Genomic DNA, 19,745 nt, shown 5'->3' on the forward strand with positions numbered 1-19,745 from the left:
TGATCAATTCTTCAAGGTGGGCCATCAAATAAAATATTCGTAAAATCAGAAGCATTATTTTTTTATAATCAGATTTTATTGTGTCATCATATTGCTTAAGAAAACAAAGCAAATAGTAACAAACACTGCTAAACTAGTAAACAGAGCATTTCAGGAGTTTGCGTCAATTCTTCCACTGGCAAAATGGAGCTAATAATATTTCTCATTATATATTTATACAATTGTTGTGGAGATAAGATGATATCATAGACATGAAAGTATTTTTGCTAAATTGAAAAAATTATACAAATATGGGATTTTTGTGAACAACCTTCAAGTAACCCAAATGGGTTTAGGAAATCCAGTGTCCTAGGCAGGATAAACCAGGTATGCCACGGTAACAAACAATTCCAGAATCTTCATGGTTTAACCTATAAGGGGTTTTTTTTGCTCATACTACTTGCCCAGCATGAGCCAGCAGGAAGACTCTGCTCAACATAGTTACTCATAATGGACCAGCCACCATCTCAAACGTTTCCAGGTGCAGAACCAGAGGGAAAGAGAAAACTGTGAAAAGTCTCACACCCACAAGTTAATGCTTCAACCCAAATGCTCACAATGCATTGACCAGAAAGAGTAACCATATGTCCAAAAGGCATAAAGCCAGAAACACTAGTGGACACCACCAATGGCTACCATAACCAGAAATGGAAACTAACCCTAATATCTGAAGAGTGCAAGAGACATCAGCTCCAAAAAGTAAATATCTAAAACCAGCCTCAGTGCTCCCAATCCAGTCCCGTTTTAATGCCAGGTATAATAGACATTTGACTATTTCCCCCTTCCCCTCAGCTAACAGTGCTCCAAATTTCTTAGTCTTGTGGTCTGGATGGACTTAATTCCCATGCATAACTCCAGGGTCAGGCCCAGATTAGTTTAAACCAACTACATGGCCCATCCTCCTAATTACAATTTTGAATTCAGAGATTAGCATGTGACCTATGTCAAGTGATTAAGGTCATACTAATACTCAGTTCTCGGAATTTGCTGGAGATGTAGGCTTTCTCTCTCTTACTAGATTCCAAGCTGGAAGCAAGTATCCCTAGTGGTCACTGACAGCATCTCGGAACCATGAGTGGAGGAGGCTGCTAAGAAAAAATTTTATGCTGAAGATGCAGGGCCAAGAAATGCAGAGAACAAAACTAGACGAAGCTTCTCCTAAGGGTAGCCCTACCTCTAGACTTTTTAGTTACACGATCCATCCACGTATTGTAGTGTCCTTTGAGTTGATTTTTCTTTTACACTCAACAAATCAAATCCCAGGTAACAGCGTTAATAATATATAAAAGATTAGTTTATATTTTTATATAATAGTTTACTTTTATCTCTATATTTGCCTTAAAGAGTGAGTCATGGGAGGCTGAATCTAAATGCATTCAGCGGTTGTCTGGGGACACTGCCTGCGTCTGTGAATCCCACAGGCCAAACCCCAGGAGCTTTCACAATGAGTACCAAAGTGTCAGCACTAGCATTTGAGGAAACACTTTTATGTCATGACAGCTATAAAAAGTAACTGTCAGGATCTTGAGCAGGGAGAAAGCCTATTTTTCTTACCAGAAGAGGAGGCAGATATAGAATTGTTATGGTACAATCTGGATTCCAGACAGAGAAATAGCCCTGACTCTTAAGGGAGAGATTATCTCTAAACCATAAAATGAAAACCAAAAAGAGACTGTGTCCACAGACTACTTGCATGAAAAAGGAAGTGGCCGAAAGGCATTTGCACCATGCAGGAAATATGTGAAACGCCCATGTTTATGCAAAGATCCCAAAAGAATGCATGTATGGGGCAAGCGGGCCTGGAGATCGGGCATCTGGCGCCTCACTGGTACCAGGCAGAACCACAGCTCCTCAGTATTAGTCAGATGTTGCCCAGTGAGACGTCCACAGCACTTAGGGTTGGGAGGAATGGAGACGTGATAATACTCCTCTACAGACTATTGAGGGAGGGTCAGCCCACAGAAGGGGCTTCACTGAGAGCCGTTGACACACATCCTTATCACCACCACCACCACCATCAGCAGCATCATAACATCGCCATGAACACAAACTTGTGGGAAGGAAAGAGCAGAGAGCACATCTCCCCCAACGTTCATCTAGTCATTCGACTAAGGGCCCTCTGTGTATCAGGCACTGTGTCATTGAGCCGGACTACAGATGAGAATGAACAAAATCCCTACCCTCTTAGAGCAAGTTTGTACTTTAGTTGTAGGGAGAGAGGCAGACAATGAACTTGTAAACTGATGACACAATGTAAGTAAGTGATCAGTGCTATGAAGAAAACAGTGAGCAACAGAGAGGAGCACCTTGTCTGACAAGATTCCCGTAAGAAGCCTGCTTGTTTGGCTTTCCAGGGTAATGCAACCTCAAGATTACCCAGGGGATGCCCCAGTCTTCCAGGCTATCAGGGAAAAAAATGAAGAAGGACTTCCATAATATATTTTAACAAAAAACTTAAAAGTTAAGGTTTCTAATGTTTAATGTACAGATTTTCTTTATTATGTATGTATACACATACATATTCATACAAACATATAAAAATTTATATAAATACACATATATGTAAATATTATGATTACATATATATAAATATGAGTATATTGGGAAGGTTTTCTTTTAACAAGTAGGGAGCACGCTCAAAAAGTTTAAAGACTGCCAGACTAAACAGGGTCATGGTCAAAGGAAATGAGTGTGACCCATGGGTCACCAAGACTTGGACACAGAATGGAGAACATATGACTGTGTATGTAATGGTGTCTCTGTGTCACACAATGACACCAGCTAACAGGTATTGTCTCCTTACATATGCCAAGCACTGTGCTCAGCACTATACATACATCATCGCAGGGAATCTTCAAAAGATTCAGTGACCTGTAACAATTTCAGCACCATTCTACTAATGAGGAAACTGAGGCTTAGAGCAGTTGCAAGAGTTGCCCAAAAAAGTTTTGTTTCGTAGAGGCATGTGTTCTCCCACATGGCACGTGTTTCCTGGTTAATGAGTCAGAAACAAGGAGTCCTCACACTCCCTCTTGATCCTCATAGAACATTTCACTGACCCTCACAGAACATTCTTTATCTGGTGAAGAAAACAGCCTCCCTAAACTAAAGCACGGTGAAGGGGCATACTAACACAACCAGCTAAAGCCGTCACTTTCAGTCCTTTCAGTCTAGGGCGAACGTTGCAGGGATTGTCTAAGGAGTGTCATTCCCCACCTAGACCTCAGAAACACAGACAGTGGCAGCAAGCTTTCAGGAAGGTCTCAGTCTCGTCCCAAAGCAAATCTGCCTGACAATGTCATAAACTTTGTTCTGTTTTCCACTCTCAGGCCTTGGTTTAGTGTTCCAGCATCTGAAAGACTGTTCTAGAGCTAGTAAGTGGCCTATGAATAGTAATTTATCTACAGAAAACTAATATTGGACAATTACCAGGGGAACAAATTAAATTTCCCTCTGAGATTAATCTAGTCACACTATTTTTTTTCTCCAGGGTGTTTAGATGCATACAATATCAAAGACTTTTAAATTGTTCTGGATAAAATGTTAACTTTTCTTTTGTGACTTCTGAAAAAGGACTAAAAATGCTCTTAAAATTATACAGAGGAAGACAGATCTAGCATATGCCTTCTCCAGAGAGATAAGAGGTAAAACAAAAGAAAGGCACAGAAAAGAAAAAGAAGTCAAAGGTTGTATTTCAGTGGGACTTTCACAGGGTATCCTTAATGATTTGTTTGTCTCCTAGTTCTGCTCTTCCAAAGCTCTTCTATGCTTCTCCCTTGAAAGTCTGCTATGTGCTGGGGTGCAGGCTCAGCTTTGGCCCATTGGTTCATCTCAGTCTCGGGCTTTACAGGCCTTGGATTACCAAAGTGGGCATTTCTTTGTGTTGATGCGGGGCTGGCTTGCTGAACTACAAGAGCGCCTTTGGATAACTTAGTGCATACAAACTGCTTTGTTTATTAGGTCTAAAAATTAGACCATGGTGTACAGTCTGGGAACTAGGCCAAATTTCAGGAAGGACCTCAGCATTTATGACAATAACAAAGGCACAGTGGAAAAGTCCAGTTAATGAGGAAAGGCACCCATAAAGAATTTCCCAAAGGGCCAAGCAGTTATAATAACACTACAAATAGTCTAATCCTTCCTAAGATTTTACCTCTTACACTAACTAGGGTTCTACACAAATAACTTCAGCTCTGGGTAACTGTGCAATTTTCTCCTGAACCCCTGAGGATCAGATGAGAAGTGTGTGCAGCTCTGAGTTCTCACCCTCTGCAGGATGCTAGGGCAACTGGGACCTCTGGTCAACTCAAGGAAGTGGGTGTCCTCCTACAACATTCCTAGGCTTTCCTGGTCTCCAGCCCATTCTCATTCAGGGTAGGGTCATAAATCTAAATTTAGACAAACCCATACTACTTGGTGTTGTGATTTTTGTTTGTTGAGTGGTTTTTGTTTGGGAGTAAAGGTGTTGAGAGGAAAGAGTAGAGGACAAGTTGGGAAAGAGGGAAGGAAAATTGTCTACATGGAATGGGGAAAGAGAGAGGTTTCAAAAGCATCTTCCATCATTAAAACACAATAACAATAATTTATAAATAAATGGAAGTGTCAATCTTTTATTTTTTGTGATCACATTATACCCAAGGGCTTTAATAAATATTCATCAAATTTGCAAGTTTTGATTAGGATGGCTTAGGTTAAAATAAAGACTACTCTAAATTTGCTTCGAGGAATTGGCAATGGGATTTCCTAAGGACATACATAAAAGTAGGCAGGTGTCCTCTGTAGGAGCTGACAAAAAGATTCAGTAAGAAGTTCAGGAGAGTGCTGAGCAGAGCAAGAGCTGCCAAGATGTGAACAGAGAAAATGCACAGTGGTTTCAAATGTGAGTCTCCAGCCAAAACTCAGTAGGACAGATAAACTAAGTTTCTAAACTGATTTGCAACTGAGCTACTTCTCAGAGAAGCAATTCCAAGAACCAGCTCCCAGCTACAGCACCAGCACTTTCTCCAACATCTCATCCCACCTCCTCCAAACTCTTCTTTCCCATTCCTCCTCCTGATTCACTCCATCTGGGGTAAGTGTTCGAAAGCAAAATTCACCCAGACCCCTAGGTAAGTGTACTGGTTTAGGGGAGGAAGAAACCAGAGACATTGATGGGTTTGGCAGAACAGAATCAGGAAGAGTTTCATGAGAACGGAAGACTGTGCTCTGTGTCCCTCCCACAGAGGGTCACCAGCCAGCACTAGAAATAGGACAAGGAATTTGAAGGGAATAAAGAAGGCAAAACCTAACGTTGTGACTACAGCATGTGGCCTGAAGCCTTTTTGGGAAACCAATTTTCCCAAAATGGTTACTGTCTATAACAACAAAGGATACCAAACTCATTTCAGACATTCCCTTCCCTCAGCAGTCCCTTCCAGTGAACTGATTTGCTTATACACTTGGTAAGGAAAGTAACATCCAGAAAGCCAGAAAATATTTGCATAGGCCATGCCAGAGTCAGGGCCCATGATACCTACCCCCCAGGCCTCTGGAAACCTTCTGGTTCCAGACCTGAAGAAAAGCCCCCAGTGGCCTGTTGTTTAGCTCCTTGAAGGCTGATATGAATGAGTCTTGTCCACCTCTATGTACCTCACCCCTGTATCAGGAGCAGAGCAATTCCTCAATAATTGTTGTCCCTAGTAATTTAATTTGTAATAATACTTTAAAATTTTTAACAATAGTTGTGGTTATTAAATAAATGCATGAGTAAATAAACAAATAAGAAATTCACTGTTGCAATGGTTTAGAGAAACTCTCTACCAAAAAAAAAAGCTCATACCTATTATGTGCCTGGCAACGTGCTAGGCATGGGGTAAGGGGTGAAGGGGGATACAGACGCATCACTTTGTGTTAAACACTGTCCTCTGGCCACTGTCCTCCATTACAACTCTAATACCTGGGAAAACAACACACTAATTTTTAACATGTCCATGCGAGGAGGATATTCTTCCTATGAGAAAGAGCTTGGAAACAAGAAGGCACCAGGTAACTAGGCAGACATGGGGAGTAAGATTTGGGCAAGGAAGCGTGAAAGCAGGAGGTGTGACATGGTCCACCCAAAACTAGCTTCAGCTGAAAGCACTTCACTTACCATTAGCATATAAATGAGGAAGGGGTTTATCACAACAGTGCTAATCACACTGTACCCCCTCTACTATGAGAATTCAAACTGGATTTTGCATTTGTGACTAAGCTGCACAGTTTCCCTGAAAATACCATTGCGAAGTTTGCGTTGTGAAATTACAGCATAAAACACTTTCAACATATGCCTTCTTACTCATGACAGACACACACAGCTATTTTGACAGGAACTATTGTAAAGAAGAAGGAGGAGGCAGAGAACAGAAGGAAAGGGAGGGAGGAAGGCAGACATGCCATAAAGAAAGGAGTTACATATGGAAGAGGACAAAGCAAACCTCAAACTTCAGATGCAGAAGAAAGAGCCTCCTTGCATGCCTTGTTTCAGGAAATCTTCAAGAGCATCTTGAAGACATTTCCCCCCCAAATCTAAGTCATATTCACCATAAAGAAACAACAATCCAATTAGTAAGGACTTGGGTAAATGCTAACTATCCCAGGAGATAACTGAGTATGAAAAAGGAAGGGCTTGGAGTCCTGAATCTGAAAGGTGACTCTACCTTTAACCAACAAAGTGATCTTGGAAAAGAATCTTTGTCCCTCCAATCTTCAATTTCCCCATCTGTAAAATGTAAGTAATAACATTTACCATGCAGAGTTGGGAAGATCATATGAGATAATGCATGTAAAAGTACTAGCACTGTGCTCCCTAATTAAATACTTTTTTCCCTCCTCACCTCTCTGCTCTTGCCAAAATCTTCAGGGCACTCCTAACCAAAATATGAACAGAGGATCCTGGTGGGATGAATTGGGAGATTGGGATTGACATATATACACAATTGATACTATGTATAAAACAGATAACTAATGAGAACCTACTCTGTAGCTCAAACTCTACTCAATGCTCTGTGGCGACCTAAATGGGAAGGAAATCCAAAAAAAGAGGGGATATATGTATATGTATAGCTGATTCACTTTGCTGTAAGTAGAAACTGACGCAACACTGTAAAGCAACTATACCTCAATAAAAATTTTTTTAAAAAAAGAGAGAAGAAAGATCACCAAAAAAACAAAAATAAAATAAAAACAACAAAACAAAAAAAGAATAGAGGATCTCTCCAGTGTTTCTGAAACTCAAACGTGTATACGAATCATTGGGGATTTTGTTCAAATGCAGATTCTGACTTAGTAGTTTTGTGATGTGGCCTGAGATTCTGAATTTCTAACAAACTCCAGGGGAGAAGATGATGCTGGTTAGAGGCCCACTTCTCAAGAAGCCAAGTATTAAATAGCCTCTAAGAGGTTTCTGTTTTGGGGGTTTTTTTTTAAGAAACTTTTTATTTTGGAATAATTTTAGATTTACAGAAATGTTGCAAAAATAATAGAGAGTTCCTATATACTCTTACCCAGTTTCCCCTAATGTTAACATTTTACATTGCCATAGTACATTTTTCAAAACTAACAACCAACATTGATACATTACTATTGACTTAACTTTGGATAAGAGTTTTGATAAGCATAAATTTCTCTCCTATAAGAAAGCATACATGTATTTTTTCAAAAGTCTGTGTAAATTTAGTGAAATTAGTACAAATCCAAAAAAGTCCCATTTGTCCACTGCAGATGATAAACCTTGCAAGAGACTTGGTTTCACCGGTAGACTATGGACCGGAATCAACGTAAGAGCTAAAACACTCAAATGCCTTACACCAGGGCTTAGACTATGGAAAGAAAATGTCCATTTGACTCAGCTGAAGATATTTTTCTGGCTTGCTCTTTCAATTCTGAGAAAAAATATACTGGATGAAAATAAAAATCAGAGATTCTTCACGCATTTTCAGGTAAAGCTCTGGCAAATAAAAAGATCAGATCAAGCATTAGGTTGGAAAACAAAAGACCATGGAAGAAATTCCACAGGTATGTGGAGGCAAGGGGGAGCATGGCAGGAAGAGAAGGGGAAGAGGGGCAGGAAGAACCCTTTTTTAAAAATGATAAAATGCAAAATGCCAAAAAGCTGACCATTTGCACAGAAAATAATATATAGGCCTTGTATAGGTTCGGGAATTTATAATTATTTGTTCATAGAGGATAAATTCATAACTATTCCTAATATCAAAATACTTTAGTTATTTTTAATAATCACATATATAAAATTCACATTTGAATTAAACAAACCAAAAAAAATTCAGCTGTCTTTCATACTTAAAACATTCAATTCCGGAATAACCTAGAACTTTTAAATGAGTACCTCCTTTCAGTTTAACTTTAGATGGACTTAAAGGGGACTGGTACTTGGCTTTTTGAGTAGCCAATGGTTCCTCAAATGCAGACAAGGATTCAAAGTGCAATGCAAATTAGTAGATTTCCATATCAAGTTAGATCATTTTTATACTATATAAATACAACATGGTATATTTTTCAAAAGACATTCATTACCCATATGAACAAATTTTCAAAAGAATTTGTCTCTTAGAAAATTATCTCCCTTACCCAGATATAATGAAAACATTAATTGTAAGTCTAACACCATTCAATTTTACACTTACTATTACAATGTCTTATGCTGTTATTTCATTTCTGCATATAAAATAATCTCAAAATCTCAAGGGGATAGCAAATCCCTGAGGAGCTAAGACCCTGCCTTATACTTTTCTAAGTCTCTAAAGGATTTAACAAAGCAATAAACAATTACTCAATATGAGCCTGATAAATCCGAAGTTTTTAAACGCAAAATGATACATGAGAGATGCAATTTCATTTATCAGAACAAACATGAGCTGATATAATTGTTAGTAATTCACAAAACAAACAAGTAATTTCTAGTACATAACTTCGAGAAGTACATTTGCCAAAGAAAGATAGGCTCTAGCATAACTATAGATTTTTCACATTTTTTAGCACATCTTTGTGCAGTTCATTAACTTTTCCATGTCAGAGAGTGAGGGAGAAGAAAAAAAAATCAAACATTCCTTTAGCTTATTTCCTCACCTAGAAAAGTCTGAACAATGCTTTCTCTGCAAAACATTATGAAGTCCAGCCCATTTGTGCTTCTAACCTCAAAAATGTCTTGCTTATAACAATGGCGTTTTTGTGGCATTTGGCCTACAAGAGTGTTTAAAATATTGCAGCATAGGACTACGTGGTTTGCAAGAATCATAGAAACATGACTTGGAAAGGAATCCTCAAAGTTCAATTATTCATCCCATCCTTCTTCTTCCATATGAAAGTTATCTAAACCAGCAGTATAACAGATTTAATATTTTTTAAAAGGCTCTCTGCTTGTTAATATAGAAAGCAATAATATAGCATAAACAAAAACTGGGTTGGCAGCCAGAACAGTTAATTACAGAAATTGGAAGCTAGTTAAACTAGTTAAGGCAACAAGACATAATTATTAATGGCCCAACGTCAACCTGTTGGGAGGTATCTAATGAGAAGGCACATGGCTCTGTCCGCAACTGTGTTGTGCTCAATATTTTAATTAAGAACTTATATCAGTGATTCTTAACCTGGTCGTCATTAGAATCACATGGGGAGATTTTTTTTTAATACCAATGCCTGGACTACACCCCCTGGAGCCTCTGATTTGATGGGCCCATTGGCTTAGATATCAGTGAAAATACAGACAACATGCTCATAAGACCACATGTGACACAGCAGAGTAAGGCCTGTGCTATGACAAGCAAGATGCAGAGATAAATGTGGCACAGTCCTGATCATTAACAACGAGAATGAGATTAATAGGAGATTAATAGGAGTCAACAATCACCAACACTAGTGCCACCTTGGGCTGCATTAATAATTCTCCTACTTCAAGCTGATCAAGTAGCTTTCAGAATAATGCTTGACTTTGGAGCAACTCACTTTAAGAAATGATAGCAAAGCTGAAGCTCTTTGAAAAGAAAGGGAATTGGAGATAATTGTTCTAGAGACTAGTATACTCAGTGAGCCAAACATCAGAAGAGTTGTCACATGAAATAGGAGACATGCTTGCTCTGCTTTGGCCTCAGAAGAAAAACTAACCCAATGGATAATAAAGCAAAAGAAGATCAACTTGGATCAAATGATGGACAAACTGTGTAATGATCAAAACTACGCAAAGACAGAAAAGGCCCTTTTCAGAAGTGGTGAGTTTTCCTCCTCTAGAGGGATACAAGCAGACTGGATGTGTCGTCAGTGAAAATTCTGCAGAGAGAAGTTGATGGAAAAGCTTTGAAGGATAATTCTACACTGAGATTCTATGGTGAACTTCAGCTAACTTCCTTACTGTCCCAGTAAGGTTTTCCCATTTGTATAAACAATCCCTCTTCCGTGCACTTTTGGACTACTGGTGCAGAATGGTGTCACCATCTGCAACTTATCTAGATGGTACCTGGACAGTCACAGCTATAATGAGGTGACTTTGATGCACAGCAAACCTTACAACCAAAGAACACAGATGAAATCCAGAGCTAGGGCTGCTAGAGATGTCAAATCAGGGTATAGGCAGATAGAAATTTAGATCACTAATCTAGATTTAAGAATCTTATTGCTGTTCTCTGCTTCAAAGATCAGTCTCTCACCATTCAAGCCAGAACATTCTTACAAAGATATACACACATTTTTATAACTACAACCTTTCCTACACACACATAAACATGCAACACACAAACATTTATATATATGGCCCCCAACCAACTCCTAGTATCATTGTTAAATTACCTCCAGATTTAACTTTAATGCCTAAATAGTTTACTTTTGTAAGAAACTGCACATAGAAAGTCAGATATAAAATTCAGCAGTAACCTGAGCACTGGTTTTATAATAATAGACATGAATTTGCAACTACATTGTTAACAAATGATTTGATTAATCTTTCAACTATAAAATATAAAATGTGATAGTTACCATCTTTTAATGATATGAATCACATAAACAAACTACTTGGTCCAGCAAAGAAAATTACAAAACAGGGTTCAAAACCACCTTGAAACCGTCGGGGTTGGTGGTTTTTCTGTTAACCTCTCAACTGTTGCTGAACTTCCCAATGTGATCCACGTGATTGATTTATGGATTACTTTCATAAGCCATTTGCCAACAAAGGAAACTGCAGTTGTAGCTCTTGCTTCACACAGGAGGTTACTTTCCTTCCTGCTCCATCTTTTCATTTCGCAGTCGTTAGTTTAAATCTATTCCACCACAGCTAGGCTACGAAAGAGCTCCAAAATTCTAACATCAAAATTAGCTTATTTCACTCTTTTAATTCCAATTACATATTGTTTAGAAACTTTTAAGCTTTATATTATTGCAATGAATAAAGTAAAAGTAAAATAAATAAATAAATAAATAAATAAATAAATAAATAAACCTAATCTATGTGGCTTTACTTGAAACTAACTTCACAGAGCAGATGGAATGGAACTAGTTTACGAGGGTGCTGAAATAATCTCAAGCCTGGAACAGGTAAATAACAAACGCTTCCATCTTAGAGCTTAACTGGATTTTTTAATTACCTTAATGTGCCATTTTACATCATTTAGGAATAGGAATTCAAAGGCTAAAACAAAAGATTAAAACAGATCAACCAAATTAAGGAAACAAAAAATCAGACAAATGCTTAGCCAAAGAATAACATTAAATAAATCAGATGTCAAAAAGATAAAATGTTTATACTTCTAAAATCTTGAATCCAGAATGAAAATGAGTTTGAGAAATGTCCAGAAATTATCTTTTCTCTTCAAGGAATTATTTATAAAGGAAAAATAAAAACCTCTGTCACGTAGGACGTAGAGTAATTTACACGGATATTAACGGCACACAAAACAGAAGACATTTCAACGTTTGCTAAAAAGCCATTGCTACCATAGTAACGCCCCAATACAAAAAACGCAACAACCAACAGCCAGAAACCAACAACAAATGCAAGTTACTGGCACTTTCCACAACTAACTCCAACTTGGTCACAGTGCTTGTCATCATCTGTGCTCTCTGGCTGGTACATAAATTGCTTTGATTATCAGGCTTCTTGGTGAGGACCTACAGCATGCTGGCAGTGCAACTATGCTGCTCATGAAAAAAAGAGGAACCCAAATTTCCCATCGGGCCAAGGATTAAAGCAGGACGAGGTTGTGTCCCACCATGTGCATATCCCAAGAGTCTCCCAAAGAAAATGTTTAGTTTTACCTTCCCCACGGGCTTCTTGTCCTTGGATAGTCAAAGTGTTAGAAAATGGATTCAAAACTGTTTCACTTCATTTCAGCGAGCCTGAAAGCTTAAATACTATTTCTCTTCTTTATTGAAAATTATTAAGTGGGCTATACCTCCTCCCTTCTCTTTTGCATGTTTTTTCCCTGCCCTCTGACTTCCAAATCTCAACTTTTAAAAACATTTAAACTGCTTTCTTCAGGTCCTCCACTTGCTTCTTTCTGATGTAAAGATGTTTTGCCTTAGCTTTTAAACTCAAGGGCACCTAGCATCCAATATGGTTACCCACCCCTTGTTTCCTGAGGGGCTCCACCCCGCACCCCACCCCCACCCCCAGCTTTCATCTCATCCCCTCTCTGTTTTCCTCAGCTCTCCGCTGCTTCTTGGGCTCCCTCTCTCCCCCTCTCTAACTGTGGGGGAGTTTCCACCCGCACGCTTTCAGCCATCACTCCTTAACAAGTTCTATACCTCTCCTAGCGTTAAGTACCTCCTTCCAATGGATATCCCTAATCTAAAACTCTAACCCCACCCAAGTTATATCCCATATTAACCAGGGCATTTCCATTTGAATATAGAATCTATTTAATCCAGAGGGCTAATAAAATCCTTTTTCATCTGTGACTCCTCAGGTCCTTAGAGCCTATTACCTCATACTCAAATTATTTTTTTAAACAGCCAGGTCTCACCTACCTGAACTAGAATTTCCCATGGCACACCTCCACCCTCAATGAGGCTGGACCTCAGGACTTTGCTCCTGTCTCACAAACAAGGCTCAAATCATTTCCTACTTCCTCTGGTAACACTTTCTCAAACACTTTCACTCACACTGATCCTTCATTTCCCTAACACTTAACAGGCCACATCACACAATTAGAATTTAGCATTACCTTTTCATTATTACCTATTATCAAATTCACTCTTATGTGCTGGTCTTCTCTTCTTGAGTAGATTATACATGCTCCTTGAAGATGGAAAGCAAAATGTATACCCCCTTTTTTAACAACCCCAGTAGCACTCAACACATTGCCAGTCTAAACAATAGGGCCTTCCAGCATGCAGTTTGGGGCCCACCCAAACGTACCCTGCCCATCCCAGTTTCCCCATATATTTTTACTCCTTTGAGCTTCACATTCATTTTGTACATTGCCTCAAAACCTCTTTGGAAAGTAAGTCAACAAACACACGTTACTAAGCATAGAGCAGGCACAGTATGAACATACTAAATTTTAAAAACCTTTTTTATTTCTATGATATAAAAAAAGGGACAATGAATCATCAATTCACCCACACACACAGGAGTAGAAAGTTTTACTGTTATGCCAGTCTGGTCTCAGAGAAACACAGACACATCATTACAATATGGGCCTAAAGAGGTCCAGTGAGTGTCTAAGCTCACACACCCAGAATGATGGTGGGCCAAAATTTTTTACTCCACTCTTAACCACTTATTCTGAGTTAAAAGAGAAGTGAGTGTGGAAACATACAAAGCCCCATTTAAGTGGGTGGGAGGGAAATGGAAGGGGCTCGTGCTGAAGGGCATCTGGGTGACGTCGTTGTAGCACTGACTGCTGAGAATCAGCCATATTGTCACACTGAATGAACACTTTCTGGAAATCCCAAATGGTCATTGTTCTACCAATCACAAAAATCATATGAGCAATAAGAGCTTCCAACCAATTAATGTAATATCAACAAGCCATCTCAAGACTCTAGGAATAAATCAAGGTGTTCTAATCTCAATGTTGAGATAGAAAGCTTTCTTTAAAAGCATCCAAAACTACTTGGTTAAATTTTCACCAACTGATATAAAAGCCTGTACACCTCCTAAATAGGATCAATAATTCAGCTCAGGAAAAAACCCTTTAGAAACTTCCCATCTACCTTCATGCATGAAATACATTCAGATAAATATTGTGTTCATATTTACTGAACTTTCAGAGTTTGAGGCAGGATAAGTTTCTCAGCACTCAGATGAGTTAATCCCCCTTCTCAAATTCTGTTAGAGTTCAAGAGAATTGAACGGGGATAGGGTATGGCTGTGCCAATGTGAGAAAGAAAAATAACGAACCAGTGGGAAGCAATGTTTTCCAACATTTCTTTATTTTTTAATAAAGTCAGAAAATAGCTATAATTAACCTACACTTTTTCTGACATTTTTTGACATCAACACATTTTAATACAATTACAACTGTTTTCACTGCTTCTGCCCTTCACTCTGAACTGCTTTTAATAGGGATCATGAGTAGCTGTCTGGCTCGCTCTCACGTTTTTCTAACATTTTTAATATAACAACTATTCTCATGACTTCTATTATTCATTCCTATTATCAGCCAAGAAAACTTTGAACTCTTTTCTAACGAGAATAATAATTCGAGCACTCGGTTCACTCTTCCTCCACTCTCCAATCCCACTTTGTGTTTACACATCTTGGCGGTCCGAAATCCCATTTCTAGTTTTATGTTTTCCACCTTCCCGTTTTCACAATATCATGTCTCATTAGCCAATTAATTTCATTTACAATCATTAACCTTGTCTTTTGTTTGTGTTCTAAAGCCTTAATCTTTTAAAAGCACTTTTGATCATTTTTTTAAAGCCTGTGCTATGTCCTATAAAGTGCTTTGAAGCTTAAGGGTTTGTTGATAAATTAAGGTTCCATAGGTATTAAAATATTTTCCTTCAGCCTTCAAAGAGAAAAGTTTTCTTGGCCAGTCTTTGTGTTTGTGGAAATCAAACCATTTATCTGAGCTTTGTGTAACTTTTCCTCCCAAGTTCTCATCTACAAATGCTAAGGGTAAGATTTCAGGCCATGCTTAGCCTCACATTTGTAAAATTTTGTATCTCCCTAATCTGCCTCTGTTTTCTGAGTATAAAAACTTTACCAGCAGATATGGAAGAGAAGGATAGGAGATTCAGAGGATTTGTTTGGGGGTTTTTTTGTTGTTATTGTTGTTGTTTGTTTTTCAAGATGGGTCAAAAGAGCAGCAGGGCATCATGGGGGAAAAAAGACTTTGAATCTGGCCGATCTAAATTAGAATTCTACCCATTAGCTGTGTGACCTCAGACAAGTTACTAAATGGAACTCCACCTTCCTCTCTCTGGGTTTTGTGGGAGATTAGTCATATGGGCAAAGCACGTGGTACACAGATAGACTCATGGCTGTAAGAATGGGAGCCATTATCCAGCTGTGTGACCTTAAGTCACTGAAGTGAGATCTCTGTGCATCAGTCTTCATACATAAAAGTGAGATGAGTACTCTCTTCATAGAGTTGTGAGATGAAATTAGTTTTGTATAAGAGAGTGCTTAGAAGCCTGCCTTTCATATAGTAAGCACTATCAATGTGTAAGCTAGTATTATTACTATCACTAACTCTATTACCCTCATCACTGCTAATCACTGTCAATATCCACACTGAGAGTGCCAGGAATATTTCTTGAACTCATCCAATGCTTTTCATAGAGTAGGTAGTCAATAAGGATCTCACTGAATTACTCTCATTTCTATATTGCTTCTTTGGGAGGCACAGGGGGATGTTCTCTACAACCACAGCTGTTTACAGTCTTCTTGCTTTAGGTACATTTGTAACTCTGCCATTATATTCCCTGCATAATTTATCGGCAACTTCCACACCTTCAGTATCACAGATGTGCTAACTTTGGGGCATGATGTCTGCTGCCAAAAGTTTACTACTTTAGCCCATCTGTCAGTATCTTCCTAATGTTATTTTCACTGATAACTTACTTTATCCAATACTTCATAGGGAATCTAAAATTTAATGTGCATACTTGCCCACAGCCATGTTAGGTTAAAGAAAAAATCCATATAAAAGGTTTATCATAGGGCCTGGTACATAGTAAGCATCTAATATATATTAGTCTTACTATTATCAAATATTTATATAAATTATTTCACTTAACCCTTTGGTAGATAATCCCATAAGGAAAATTCCCCATTTCACAGGTGAAATTAATCATATGCAAGAAAATAAATAAATCGAGATTCCCAAGTTAGCAAATGAGAAAGAGAGAAAGGATTCAAACTGTGGTCTGTCTCATCACCAAACACTCTTTCCACTACATTTGAGGAAACTTCACCATTTCTCCTTTCATCTTTTTTATAATTTTTGGTTTATTTCCATCTCCTTTTCAGCCTTTAGGGGAGAGTATTACTTCATCAATTATTATAAGCATTCTCCCTGAGATCTATTGGGGTTTCCTCAAATTCATTTCTATTTGAGGTAATATCTTCTAAAGCTAGGCAAGACTGAGCAAAAGGCCCGTGTTCTGCCTTTCTTAAAAGGATAGGCCACATATGAAGTGCTTAAAAATCCTTAAAAATCAGATAGATATAGATTCAAATCCCATCTCTATAGAGACTAGCTCATAGGGTCACTGTGTATTATTCTACTTCAATCTGTCCAATAACTCTATGAAATAAGTACTTTTATCATCCTCAATTTGCATCCAAATAGACTGAGGCTGATGAGGGTCTCACAGCTCACTGTATGGCCAGACATCCTATTGGGAGCTCCCAAATCAACACACCACCAGCCAGCTCTAGTGGGGACCCTTGCCCATTTTAGGAAGACCTGCCTCATCATCTCTGAGCCACGGTAGGGGTCATTAGACCTGGGATACTCATGTCCCTCTCTGCTCTGCAGCTTCCCTTTCTCAACTCTTGCTGTCATTCTTGGTTTTGCCAGCGCATAATGGGTTGTGTTTTTTCCTTAGTACATTTTAACTCAGAGACAAAGCTGCCTTATTCCCTCTGCTGCAGCTACAGAACATCGTTCTACTGCTTTGTCATTGTTAGGAAACCCAACAGAAAACACAGCCCCAGCCACACCTGTGTGCTTTTGTTCAATATCATACAAGCTCAAGAGAAAATTATTTCTGTATCATTGCCATGTTATTATTAAAAGAAAGAAAGATCTGAAGCAAGCATGGCAGATGGTTATCATCTATTTTGTCTGGGTGGTGGGCACACAGGTGTCATACTACTCCCTATACTTTTCTCTAAGCTTGAATGTTTCATAAATTAGGTAAAAATACCTATAAGTATAAAAGACTGTATCATCTTACAAAATGCAAACAAAATGTGGCTTTTCTTATACAGTTACTACTCACAGAATGAAAATACCTGTTACGCATTGGAAAACAAGGATATAGCCAAGTACGTAAATAGATAATTACCTAGTAGTAGATTACCTATCACTGGGTTTTTCCCCCCAAGGTCTTAAAATACAGTCTTCTCCTCTTCTGATTTGGGGTTCTGTGGGCAAGGCTTTCAAGGATCATCCTCTAGAGTTAAAGAACTGGCTGTAGAATGGATAGAAAGGCATTGGGCCAAGTCTGGTGATGACCAGAAGGGCTAAATTGACCAGATGTCAGAAGGCTGCACAGTGTGGCATTAATCACCATGGAGAAAGTAGTCCCCCTCCTCCTCTCCCCACCCCAGGCTACAAAGCATACTCATTAGCGTCCTGAAAGCGATTCCTTCTCTCAAGGGCAGGCTCACTTTAACCAAGCTTGCAAGATTGATGGATAAAATCAGGGTGCCAATATATCACTTTAATGACAAATCTGTCATAGCGGCAGTATGCTGACTCCCTGTAGAGACACTTACATTGAACATCCAATTATAATCACAAATTTACGTGATTAGCACAGCATGAGGAAAGAGGAGTTGTTACCTATCTCTATTGGTATCAAGCTACAATAGCTCAATGTGTCCATCCACACACATGGAAAAGAACTGCCAACAGGAAACAAATACCAAAAACAATCCATTGGCCAAAATTCTCTCTCCGCTAGCTAGTTCCTGGATGGACACTGCCAAAGTTTGCCACATAACACTCACATTCCTGTGCCTTAATAGTCATCAGATCCCTCTGTGAATTGAGACTTTCTTTCATTAATGTGCTGGTATACTCACTCATAGCAGGCCTTCTAGGCCACATGTCACCTACAGCATCAATTCTACCAGTTATCTTTCTTAGAACTTATTTAAAAAACTCCATGTAGCAATGTAGGTTGAGTCAAGGAAAGATGAGGTGATTTTTATGAGGGCCCACGATATAATTCATGAAATGTTCACCAATGTATCCCAAGTTTCTAGAATAGTGACAGTCACTTAGTAAGTAGACTCACAATAAATATTTCCTATGTAAATGAAGAAAACTCTCATTTAAAAAACAGTAATTCAGTACAAGCTTAAGGCTTACACATTTTAACTAATCATTCTCACCACTCACTTGGTAAATACAATCATCAGGTCTGGGAACTTTCTCCTCTGTACACTCCACATTCAGCCTGAGTTGCTTAGAGAAAATCCCCAAATGTTATTCATCACCCATCAGCCACTATTACCACCTCTATCACCAAGTACTACCATGGAGGCCTGTTTTCATAGTATTCTTATATTATTCGAGTGCCCAATGGGCATCAAAATGAACTAAGCATCAATTCTTGAGAAAGATGATACTTTATCTTATTGCCACACCAATATGAATACCAACCACTCACTGCAGAATAGAAATGTGTATAAACATTACTAAAATCTGAATTTATGGAAACATATGGCACCTTGCCATTAAAATAGGCCAACAAAGTTTTCAATGAAATCAAAGTTCTAGAAGGCAAGAATCCTACTTACTCTCCTTAAGATCAGACCTACCCCAGAACGTGTGTGCTACGTGTGTTTTACTTACTGCGTACTGGAACTTCTCATTATATTCACGGTCATTGGCTTTTACTATCCGTTCCACTTCTAAACAGAAAGAGAAATCAGGTATGAAATCAAATTTTCAACCAAAAGAAATATACAACTCATTAAACTAATATCACATAGGTTACTTTGATTGTCATCAAAGTTGTAAGAATTCTTTCTTTTGCAAAAGAATTCTTTCTCTTTCTAGCCTAATTGTTGGAACATGTGTTGGAAAGTCCCAAAATGGAAAGCTGACATGTTTTTCATTGTCTTTCTTATGCCAGCCATAAAGCAAAACAGTATGTGTCTCCAATTTCTATATCCCTTCAACTCCATAAACTTTCTGTTAACTTTGAGTAGTTCCTAAAAAAGAAGGAGCTGCTAAAAGTTAAATGCCACACTGGAAAGGAATATTTGTTTGCTACAGAGTTATAAGACATAACATAGCCAAACAAAATCATACTGAAGTGGCCAGTGAGGTCACTGACCTTATTTATGGTCATGGAGCCAAAGGTGACATTTCTAAACAACCCATGCATATTGAGAGGAACTTGACATCTTCAGGTGACTGAGACCCGCCCTCAGCTGGAAGTGGCCAAAAATAAAAAAATGAAATCTCTTCTGAAAGCAAATGTAGAGTTTCGGTCCAAGGTAGCAACTTAGGAAGATCCTGAACTCACCTCCTCCTATAGACATACCG

At 38.5% G+C, this 19,745-nt stretch overlaps 1 protein-coding gene across 1 annotated transcript in view; it reads right to left on the minus strand.

Annotated features, from left to right (window-relative positions):
- ATP8B4 (ATPase phospholipid transporting 8B4 (putative)) overlaps nucleotides 1-19,745 on the minus strand; it is a 234,626-nt gene that overhangs the window by 176,445 nt on the left and 38,436 nt on the right. Inside the window, exon 3 of the mRNA XM_057724273.1 lies at nucleotides 19,047-19,105. Within this exon, the coding sequence (XP_057580256.1) occupies nucleotides 19,047-19,105 (59 nt within the window). The remainder of the gene's footprint in view (nucleotides 1-19,046; nucleotides 19,106-19,745) is intronic.

The sequence above is a fragment of the Hippopotamus amphibius genome, chromosome 2 (assembly GCF_030028045.1).
Source record: "Hippopotamus amphibius kiboko isolate mHipAmp2 chromosome 2, mHipAmp2.hap2, whole genome shotgun sequence".
In the NCBI taxonomy this organism is placed as follows: Eukaryota; Metazoa; Chordata; class Mammalia; order Artiodactyla; family Hippopotamidae; genus Hippopotamus; species Hippopotamus amphibius.